General features: G+C 41.4%; 1 protein-coding gene across 1 annotated transcript; it reads left to right on the top strand.

The window, feature by feature from the left end:
* Window positions 1–4,255: 4,255 nt before the first annotated feature.
* On the top strand, window positions 4,256–7,235 carry LOC120316618 (claudin-34-like). Its single transcript, XM_039362395.1, has 3 exons — window positions 4,256–4,374; window positions 4,618–4,695; window positions 6,311–7,235. Exons 2-3 carry the CDS (start codon window positions 4,637–4,639, stop codon window positions 7,233–7,235), a joined length of 984 nt encoding a protein of 327 aa, XP_039218329.1. The 5' UTR covers window positions 4,256–4,374; window positions 4,618–4,636.
* Window positions 7,236–11,739: the final 4,504 nt, after the last annotated feature.

Raw genomic sequence — 11,739 nt, 5'->3', positions numbered from 1 at the left:
TCTTTTCACACTTCTTACCAAGAAGGCAAGGGGCAGAGGGGGGGAAGAGTGAAAGAACAGAAATCAGGAATGCTGCAAAGAGCAGCGACTAAATGAGGGCAGTGCGGTTGTTAACACACACACCCCCAGTTCCTCTTGCACATTAGCTATGCGAGCTTGTGTAGCACATCATTTTCTTAATCATGTAGTACTATCGAAATGCTTTTCGAAAATTATAAGCGTTAACCAGCATGAAAAAAAAAATCATACAATAGAGATCCTGTCAATGATAATTTCACAGCCATTGCAAGACAAATCAGCCTCTTTCTTTCTTTCTTTCTTTCTTTCTTTCTTTCTTTCTTTCTTTCTTCCTTCCTTCCTTCCTTCCTTCCTTTCTTTCTTTCTTTCTTTCTTTCTTTCTTTCATGAAAGATGGGGCTTGGTTTGTTTGCGCAGCCCGGTTTCTGGCTTGCCATGGCACGGTGCTAGGGTCCACAGACCTTGTTTAAGCCAAATGGTTTCATTTTGCTGTGCCATTTTGGGAGGGGTTGTTTTTTTTTTTTTAGTTAAGTAATAGCAGAAAGTTATCCCAAAGAGGCTTTTTCACGAGGCAACTGGACTTTCTTGTTTTTCTCTGAAGATGTTTCACTTCTCATCCAAGAAGCTTCTTCCAGTTGCCTCGTGAAAAAGCATCTTTGGGATAACTATGACCTGGGTGACTGAGAATCTCCATAGACTAAGAGCAGAAAGGAAAGGTGATTTTAGCAGGAAAGAGGTCAATCCCAGTTGACCTTTGCCCCTAGAACAGGGGTTCTCAACCTTGGCAACTTTAAGACTTGTGGACTGAAGAATTCTGGGAGTTGAAGTCCACAAGTCTTAAAGTTGCCAAGGTTGAGAACCCCTGCCCTAGAATCTCTTTGCCTGAGAAAGTAGATTGAATATTACATTCCAGTCATTTAGCTGTATTTTGAGTTGTTGATTTTTTAAAAAAAAGATTATCAAACTCAGGAACCGCTTTCAAACTCTCATCTGGACACAATCCTGGATCAGAACCTCAGGCATTCTAGTTTCCCCCCCCCTCCACTTGTTATTTAAAATTCCCAGTGGAGGCAAAACATTTCCGATGCGAGATCACATTTTTGGTATGCACCTGAGAAGAATTAGTCTTGCGTGTTTTAATGAGCTCCTGTTCATACACCCAAAGGTCACAAAAAGCAGAGAATGGCCTCCAGCTGAAAATTAATTGAGCAATGCAGGAGAGGCAACTTGCCAGACAAAACGCTGCAAACAACTGCTGTCCCTCACTTGCACCGACAGCGCAAGGAGCCTGGTGAGACAAATGAAGGGCAGAAACGCAGAAAGGAGTAGAAGGGGCTCACCAAACGCAGCCAGAGGAAGGAATAAAGGGGGGGGAAGAATCAGGCTTATTACTCATTTCTTCTCTGAGGAGGGAAAGGGTGGTATGGCTCAAGATCCGAATTCCTTTCTTCATATTCATCCAACATGCTCTACTCTTTACTTATCCTACTGCTAAATGCTGATGAAGCAGTAGTTGGTAATGACTGGTGTGGCTTTCGGCCATTTTGGAGAGGATAAATAGAGTAGAGTAGAGTAGTAGGTGTGAATTTAAATGGACTCCAGAAGATGGTAGAGGACAGGAAGACCTGGAGGAACGTTGTCCATGGGGTCGCGATGGGTCGGACACGATTTCGCAGTTAACAACAACAAGAGTAGAGTAGAGTAGAGTAGAGTAGAGTAGAGTAGAGTAGAGTAGAGTAGAGTAGAGTAGAACAGAACAGAACAGAATAGAATAGAATAGAATAATGAAGGATGGACTAGAACAGAACAGAACAGAATAGAATAGAATAATGAAGAATAGAATAGACTAGTCTAGAGCAGACTAGACTAGACTAGACTAGACTAGACTAGACTAGACTAGACTAGAATAGAATAGAATAGAATAGAATAGAATAGAATAGAATAGAATAGAATAGAATAGTTGGAAGGGACCTTGGAGGTCTTCTAGTCCAGCCTCCTGCTCAAGCAGGAGAACCTATATCCTCTCAGACAAGTGACTGTCTAGACTCTAGACTCTTCTTAAAAAACTCCAGCGATGGAGCGCCCACGATTTCTGGTGGCAACCTGTTCCACTGCTTAATTGTCCTCATTGTTAGGAAGTTCTCCGTAATTCCAGGTTGCTTCTCTCTTTGATCAGTTTCCAACCATTGTTTCTCGTCCTGCCCTCTGGTGCTTTGGAGAATAATTTGACCCCCTCTTCTTGGTGGCAGCCCCTCAAATACTGGGATACTGCTATTTCTTCTTTTCTTTAGGCTGCAAAATATCTATTCTGCCAAATAAACTTCTGATTAATGTTTAAAGAAAAGAGGAAAAGACTAAATGCAGGTAGTCCTTGACATGTGACCACAATTGAGCTCCCAAGTTCCTGTTGCATCAGCTGGCACCAGCTCTCTTTTCTTATGTTCTAATTCTCAGTTACTTAATATCATCTTTTAGTTGCTGGTTTGGGGCTTTGAGTTTTGTTAGCTAACATTACAAGGGAGGGAGGGAGGAAAGAAGGACGCTGAAGCAATCTATATATGATATATATTTTCAAATAAATAAGCATAGAAGGGGAAAAGCACACATATAATAACTATGTGTATGCACACAGAGACAGAAATAATCTATCTTTCTTTCCTTTCTTTTTTCTTTCTTTTTTTCTTTCTTTCTTTCGCTATCTTCCTCTATTCATTGGCAATAGAGCTATTATTTCACAATAATGAATGAAGAATTATATTCATGGCAACTCCAGCAACTGGTGAATTGCCCGTTCCTTGTCTCTACAAATGCAATAGGGATAAATATCATATGCCTCTGCTGCCCACCAGCTATATTTACAACTGCGGCTTTGATTAACATCTCAATTTGGAACAGTGACTTTTTAATTTAAATTAAATAATTTAGATACCTAAATTATTAGAAACAATTGCCAAATCTCAAAAAACTAAGAAACTACAGTAGATCTTTAGAAAAACTTGACCATAAATCAATTCAACTTGCAAATATTAAAAAGTAAATGGGATAAAGAATTGGAGATTCTCATTTTGTTTTAATTGTAGGGGACTATCTTAATACTGCTATTTAAAAACTTCAATCCCTCAGTAAGACATTGTTTGTTCAGCAGAAAATATTTTGGATTTATGTGGGGATCATCTTTTTACATAATCTTGGTTTACTACAGGTCCCGGGGGAGGGGGGAGGGAGGGACAGAGGAAGGAAGGAAGGAAGGAAGGAAGGAAGGAAGGAAGGAAGGAAGGAAGGAAGGAAGGAAGGAAGGAAGGAAGGAAGTCCATTTTTTGTTTCTCAGTGGAAGACAATCAACATGTTCTTGGTGACAATAGCAGTATTTCAATTTTGAAGCGCTACTACAAAGAAGAGGGAGTCAACCTATTTTCCAAAGCACTGAGGACAAAAAACAATGGGTGGAAACTAATCAAGGAGAGAAACAACCTGGAACTAAGGAAAAACTTTCTGACAGAAAAATTAATCAGTGGAACAACTTGCCTCCAGAAGCTGTGAATGCTTCAACACTGAAGGTTTTTAAGAAGAAACTGGACAGCCAATTGTCTGAAATGGTATAGGGTCTCCTGCTTGACAGGGGGTTGGACTAGAAGACCTCCAAGGTCCCTTCCAGCTGTATTCTGAATAATGTCTGATATTTTATTTAACAAGTCTTTAAAAGCTTTATTGATGCTTTCTGATGCACCTGACAAATCATTTTATTTGAAATAAAGGCCTTATTCCATTGCAGCATCAGATCTTACCTTAAACTGGATGGTGTTTGAATCTTCTTCGGAGTGGGAAGACGACTTAGAGGCCAAAGTGTTCACCTCCAGCCCATCTTCCTCTTCTCCACTGCTGGCTCTCGGTTTTCGGCTCTTTCATGTACATTTTGATTTTTTTGGTTTGTTGTAAAGCATCTTCTCTGAACATTTTGTACTTCTAAATTGCTAGGAGGGAATTTGGTGGAGAAAAGCAGTTGATCCTAGCCTAAAGTAGCAGATTGAGGGACATGCAAGATATTTAACACACTGGGAGTACACCACATCTATTGGCCTTGTCTGTTTTGTTTGTGTATAAATGTATATGGTAATTTGAAAGGAAAGATGGGGACTGTTGACTGAGATTCGTCACTGGAATTCCGTCATTTGCCAGTTGAGGAGTGGCAGTTGGAATGTCCAGTGACAGTTGAAAACGGACGTTTTGGAGGAGAAGGGAAGAGATGCTGGTCATTCAGCACTGGAGACGGTGAGAGACAGCTGCTATACTATCTGTCCGAAGTCACCAATTGAGGAGGTTTCGGTTTTTACTTCAAATGTAATTCCACTGTTTTTGCGTAAGTTCCTTTTTACAATGACACCTGCTCATTCAAACCACACTGCACTTAAAAGTTGTTGAGGTTCAAAAACTCTGGTACAATATAGAAGAATCATTTGTGAAAAACTATTACAGCTATTCTAATTATCCAAGAAGAAATTCTTCCTACTATGTTGTGTCCTTGTTTGTGTGCCGTTAGGGATTACACACACATGCATTTTATAAACAAAAGCTAAACTATTCCATCTTGGTTTTCTTTCAGCAAACTCATAACCACCATCATGGCTGATAATCTAAGTCTTTTGTCAATGAGAAGGGATGAAGATAATCTGGCTACAAAGTAAGTGGCTTAGATTTCTGGCTTCCAGTGATGTGAGCTTTTACCTGGATTCTAAGTTGGTCTTAAGTTTAATATCTAAATAATATATACTATTCAGTTTGTGGTGGGTAGAAAGAAAGAAAATTAAATTATATTAATGGGTTATGGATTTTTTCACTTTTGACAGAAGTCTACGCAGATTCTCAGTCATCCAGATCATGGTTGCCCCAAAGATGCTCCTTTAAAAGGCCACTAGACTTTCTTGTTTTTTCCTTGAAGATATTTCTTCAAGGAAGAGCTTCTTGGATGAGGTGGAAGATCTTCAAAGAAAATCAAAGAAAGTCCAATTGCCTTTTGAAAACTTGAACTTTTGATACTCATAACATATCCAATGTTTGTCTGCCTCTCATAAAGTTCTGTAACTGCTAAAATGATGCCTTGCCTTTTTCTTGACGGCTGGCTATTTGACTGGTGTTTTAAACCCAGTATACTTGATTTAAGCCTTTTAAAATGCATCGCTTTTTGTATGCAACATAAATATTTTAGGATATGTTATTTTTGTGGCTTTCGAATAAGGAAAAGCAAACTTTATTTTTTTTTTACTTATAAACTGCTTAGAGCAGTGATGGCGAACCTTTTAGAGACTGAGTGCCCAAACTGCAACCCAAAACCCACTTATGCATCATTGGGTGCCGAGTGGGTGTGGCCCATTAGCTGGGTGTGGCCCATTGGGTGGGTGTGGCTCATTGGGTGGGCATGGATGCAGTGGTAACGGCAGACTGGGTGGGACTAAAAAGTTCAATCAATCAATTCCAATTTTGCAAGATCTTTTTTTTTCCCACGAGAAGTTGAAATTGATTGATTGATTGAACTTTTTTTTTTTTTTGCACATGGGGGCAGAGGCCTAAAGTGAAAAGTTTTATAAAACCCAGCTGAAGGCCTAGGACTGGGGCGACGGCGCACGTGCCCACAGAGAGAGCTCTGCGTGCCGCCTCTGGCACCCGTGCCATACGTTCGCTACCACTGGCTTAGAGTGAGCTGAGTGATGTATGCATTACATTTTTTAAAAAAAAAATTAAAAATGCATCATTAAGAAATCAGATGGGAGGGAAATTATATTCCCAGTGGAATCAGTGGTGAAAGTTTTTTATACTATATTCATGGATTTAATGTCCAAGGGTCCACATAATAGCATACAGGTAGTCCTTGACTTACAACCACAATTGAGCTCAAAATTTCTGTTGTTAAGTGAGACATTTGTTGAGTGACTTGTTGCTTCATTTCCTGACCTTTCCTGCCCACGTTGTTAAATGAATCACTGCAGTTGTTAAGTTAGTAATACAGATGTTAAGCGAATCTGGTTTTCCCATTGACTTTGATTGTCATAAGGTCGTAAAAGGGGGTCATATGACCCCGGGACACCGAGACAATCATAAATATGAGTCAGTCATATTTGAGCGTCTGAATTTTGATCCCATGATCAGGGAGACGCTGCAAAGGTCATAAGCGTCAAAGACAGTCATAAATCGCTTTTCTCACTGCCGTTGTAACTTTGAATGGTCATTAAATGAACTGTTGTAAGACGAGAACCACCTGTAAATATAGAATGTGCTATTTTCTTTTGATTTGATTTCAGGGATCCTATCTTCATCTCCAGGACCAATAAATCACTCAAAGGGCAACTAGCAAGTGAAAAACAAGCCATGGTTACCAAATGGATAGCCTGGATTAATAGGGCCCAGTTAGCTGGTTATTTCCTTAGTGTCTTGGCATCCATCATGTGTATTGTTTCAACAGTGGTTGCGCGTTGGAGAATATGGCAGGTACAAAGTGAGGACGGCATGTATCCGGGCGTGGTGTGGGTCGGAATCTGGAGGGCCTGTTATCTGCACAGCACTCATCCCGAAAACAGATACGTCCACTGCGAGGACTTCACCGAACGCATGAGCATGCTGCCCAAGGAAATATTTTTGGCTCAAGATCTGATGACCTTGAGTTGCATTGTAGGAGCAGTGGCCATCACCCTCATGAGCTTTGCCTTGTGGAACATTGTGCAAATCACCACCCACAAACCTTTCTTGCTCACCTTGTTTAACATTGGAGGGCTTCTGAACTTTCTCGCAGGAATCATTGCCTTGATTCCCATCTCCTGGAACCTGTATTCCATCTTGGGGAACAGGGACATCCGCTTTCCCGAGTCTTTCAAAATGCCTACGATTCCAAAGTACCAGGAGCCTGGAGCTGCTATTTACATCGGCTTTGGCGCGGCCGTTGTGTTCCTGGCGAGCGGCGTTATGGTTAACTGTAATAAAAGCGTGTTGCAAACGCACGGAGGAAAGGATGCTTCAGCCCCAGTGGACGATCCGCTGACAGCAGGCCAATTTTATTCAAACTTTGCTTCTTCTGTGATGGTGAACAGAAAAGAGACGGAGACTCCTGAGGCCAGCGCTGAGGTGCTAACATCTCTACACCACATTAATAAAGATTCTTCGCAATCAGTTCAACCCCGATTGCATAAAAGCGCTAAGAAAGTTACTATATCAGTTACTCCATACCAGTAAAGAGCAAGCTGCTAAAGCAGAGGTCCCCAACCTTGGTCACTTTGTGACTTGTGGACTTCAACTCCCAGAATTCCTCAGCCAGCCATGCTGTGCTAAGGTTTGTTTATTCTATTTGTATATTTCCACTTCTCCTTTTACAATTGCAAAATAATCCATTTCTTACTGTAAATAAATGCATTTAATAATAAAAGTTGCAAATGAATACACACTGGATGGGGGGGTGTAGTTTTTTTGTTGTCTCCTTTTCCCATTTTCAAACTTTCTTGCCAGAATAAATATCTGAACGTCTTAGAAGGGACCATGGAGGTCATCTAGTCCAACCCCCTGCTCAAGCAGGAGACCCTATACTATTTCAGATAAATGACTGCCTTTGGAGTCTGAGTGAAATGGACATCTTCAGATGGACCTGTAGGTCTCACAGAACATAGAAGAACAGAGTTGGAAGGGACCCTGGGGGTCATCTAGTCCAATCCCCTGATCAAGCAGGAGACCCTACACCAATTCAGATAAATGGCTGTCCAGTCTCTTCTTAAAAACTTCCAGTGTTGGAGCATTCACAACTTCCGAAGGCAAGCCATTGCACTAGCTGATGGTTCTCGCTGTCAGGAAACTTCTCCTTAATTCTAGGTTGGACCTCTCTTTAACGATCTTCCCTCCATTCAGACCCAAAATTTGAGTAGGCATTATTGTTGATACCACTGGGGTCCTCCAACCGATGTGTCACTCTGTCTGTCATTGAAGGATTTTATACCTGCTGCCAGGTGTTAATAAGCGGCTGCTCCTCTGGAGAACCAACATCTTTTGCAGCAGCTTCACAGACATAGAGAAAGTGCTAAGTGAAGACCGTTCCTCCTCTTGATCTGCTCTTGGGACATAGGATCCTCTTCCGCTTTCAAAACTGTTGACCATTTTCTCCTGTAACCCTGGAAAGGGGCCCTTACAAGGTGCTACCAGCCGGGCCAGCTGGACCAAGGTTTTTTAAGGAGGTGTTACTCCTCCATCACTCACGCTTTGTCCTGGCTTGTGACAAGCAGAGCCTGGCAGGTTTAAAAATCTTCCATCTCCTGACCTCGGGTGCTTGGGACAATGACTCGGCCCCCTCTTGTCTGCAACAGCCCCTCAAGTACTAGAAGACAGCTATTGTATCACCCCTAATCCTTCTTTTTGTTAGACTAGACGTACCTCATTCCCTCAGTTGTTCATTGCGTGTTTTAGCCTCCGGTTCCTTAATCATCTTTGTTGCTCTTCTCTGCACTCTTTGGAGAGACTCAACATGTTTTTTTTTATATTGTGGTGACCAAAACTGGACGCCTCCATAGTGAGGTATAAAGAGGTATTATCACTGCTCGTGATCTTGATACTCTCTTTCTGTTGATGCATTGAAATGACCAGAAATAGGTCACAGAGGATCAGAGAAAAAAGGGTGAACATGAGAAGATCATATTTTTCCTTTTCTTAGAGAGAGACTTATTTTGCCCTTACAGGAATTAAATTTCTGCGTGCACAACGTAAAGATTATTTTCATGGATCGACAGACTTTTGCAAAAATTGCATGCATTCCTCCGCAATCATATCCCTAGGACTGTGGGAAAGGGATTTCTGAAAATGTCATCTGCTATTGAGCCCATGCCTGGATCCAAAGCTTTCTCAAATTAAGCCCAGAAAATATTGAATCCAGAATTGAAGCTGTACTGAAATCCGCCCCCCCCCCCAGCCAAAAAAGATGATACAACACACATTTGACTAAAGTAGCTCTTTGTCAGAATTACTTTTTAAATATTTTATTGGAATTCAGATTTAAACTTTCTGGTGTTCTCTCTTTTCATGAATAAGGGATAATGAGCAAACAGGTAAGAACGTACAATTAGATTCCAATAGGTTGTAATTTATGTCTTATCCTCCAGAGTGAAACAGTTAATGTAGCGTTCAGATGCTCGGAGGGCAGAATGAGCTTTCTTGACATCTGGAACAAATTCCATGGCTTGGTTATCCCAGCCAGACACCCTTCCCTTTCATTCTTTAGTTCAGAGCAGGCCAAATGTAGAAAGGAAAAGTCTGGATTGTCAGGCCAAGCATGTTTTGTTGCATGTGCAATTAGTTTAGGCCCCAGCAACACTGCCATATTGTCTAAGCACTTGTGAATTTCTGCACGGAAGCACCAGTAGAAAGACAATGGTTTTATGTGTATTGTTGCAGTTGTGAAAGCAGGGCTTGGATAGAGACAGAGATCGAACAGGAAAGCAAATCTAATCCCGTTTTAGGCTTTTTCTTTGTGCAGTTTTTTTTTACTACAGTCATGATGTTCAATGATGTAGAGAGGAAGAAAAGGAGGGAGAGAGGGAGGAGGGAGAGAGAAAGAAAGAGAAAGAAAAAAGAAAGAAAGAGAGAGAAAGAAAGAGAGAGAGAGAAAGAGAGAGAGAGAGAGAGAAAAAAAGAGAAAGAAAAAGGAAGGAAGGAAGGAAGGAAGGAAGGAAGGAAGGAAGGAAGGAAGGAAGGAAAGATAGAAATATCCAGAGATGAAATATCTTGGAAGCTGTAATCTGCATCAAGAGTCTTTACACAAACAAATCCAGCCTTTATTTTCTTTTTTCGGAATCTCAGGTTAGTTTATGCAGCAGGATACGAGAGATCCTGGGTCCAAGGTCCCTTCCAGGTCTATTCTGTTGTACTGTCCCTTAACACAAAAGGGGCACCAGAGTCTACAACAGGAGCCACTTTTTCACTGAGCGGGCTGGCCGAATCGACTCAACTCCTTTCAACGCTCTGAACCGAAGCAAAGCAATTCAGTCCCAGCCGGCGTGACCAAGACAGAGAAAAGAATACTTCATTGCACAGACCAGATTCATGAGTAGGTTTAAACTGGTGAATTATAAACAGAAAGACTCTGGAATAAATCTGATTGATAGTGTTTCAGGAGGAGTGACTTTTCTTCAATCTGAAATAGCGTTGTGCTGCAACAATGCAGCATGCGCACACAGATTGCATCTTTCTCTCTCTCTCTCTCTCTCTCTCTCTCTCTCTCTCTCTCTCTCTCTCTCTCTCTCTTTCTCTCTCTCTCTCTCTGTGTGTGTCTGTGTGTGTGTGTGGGCATGTAGGGAAGGAAGGAGAGAGGGAGAAAAAAAAATCAATTTTAAGCACAGAAAAGGGCTGCAAGCTTAAATGTGCAGATCAGACCTTGATTTAAGGGTGCACCACCAGCTGTTGCCTTGCAAAGCTTATATACTGATCCAATCAGCAATAATAGCAAATTTAATAACATTCCACTCCAGAAATTGCTGCGCCCGTCCAATGTGTGATGCTTCTGTGGACAATGCAGGCCCTCTGCTGTCTGATTACCACATTGCCACAGTACCAATGTGGTTCACCAGTGCACAGAAAGATGATCTGCTGTTTAGAATAAAATGGATCTGGAAGGGACGTTGAAGGTCTTCTAATCCAACCTGCTCAAGCAGGAGACTCTGTACCATTTCAGACAAATGGCTGTCCAGTCTTTTCTTAAAAACCTCCAGTGATGGAGCACCCATGACATCTAAAGGCAAGCTGTTCCACTGGTTAATTGTTTTCACTGTTAGGAAGTTTCTCCTTAATTCCAGGTTGCTTCCCTCCTTGATTAGTTTCCATCCGTCGTTTCTTGTCTTGCCTTCTGGTGCTTTGGAAAATAGCTTGACTCCCTCTTCTTTGTGGCAGCCCTCAAATACTGGAACACTGCTATCATGTCCCCCCTAGTTCTTCATTTCTCTAGACTGGCCATATCCAATTCCTGCAACCATTCTTCATATGTTTTTGTCTCCAGGCTTTTAATCATCTTGGTTGCTCTTCTCCATACTTCTTCCAAACATCTTTTCTGTAGTGTGGTGACCAAAACTAGATCTACAGATCTTAAGCTACAAACTTTACTGGTGTTTTGTAGCGGTCTCCATAACCGTTTCTTTCTTGACAATATTTGTGATGTGCTTTTCACTATTAAAAATACAACTCCAAAGCTGGGATTCCGTCCAGATTAAAAGCACTCAAACCTTGTAAAGTTAGGGCAGACTGAAACAGCTCTATGGGAAACATAAAGCAACAATAACAGCTAACTGAAGGATGCTCAAATCCAACAGGGGAGCAGGGAAGTTTCCAACTGTTCCTAAAGTTGCAAGGTTTGTAGTTGACCAGGGAAGGAATGATGCAAAGCAGGTCTATCAAAAATTGTCCAAAAACAAGTTTTTTTTTTTTTTGAAAACTTGCCCCATCAGGGAACTTATATGTGGTGCTGTCCATGGTGCTGTTTAAACCCGGTTGTTTTGTTGCAGACGTTTCATTACCCAACTAGGTAACCTTAGTGCGACTGGCTGCGGTTTTCTCCTTGATACGTCTTTGATTAGAGAACCACCAAATTAAAGAACTACCTAATTAGGAAGCTACTTGATAAAGGAACTTTAGCTGTGGAGTCCTGTGTGCTCTCTGAGCTGGTTATTTATTACCCAATTAATGCTAGTCAATTTTGAATTTGTTCTCTCTT

This window comes from Crotalus tigris, unplaced genomic scaffold (assembly GCF_016545835.1).
Source record: "Crotalus tigris isolate CLP2741 ecotype Arizona unplaced genomic scaffold, ASM1654583v1 scf7180000019431.395589, whole genome shotgun sequence".
NCBI lineage: Eukaryota > Metazoa > Chordata > Lepidosauria > Squamata > Viperidae > Crotalus > Crotalus tigris.
The sequence above is the reverse complement of the archived record's forward strand: the minus strand, read 5'-3'. Positions and strand labels throughout refer to the sequence as shown.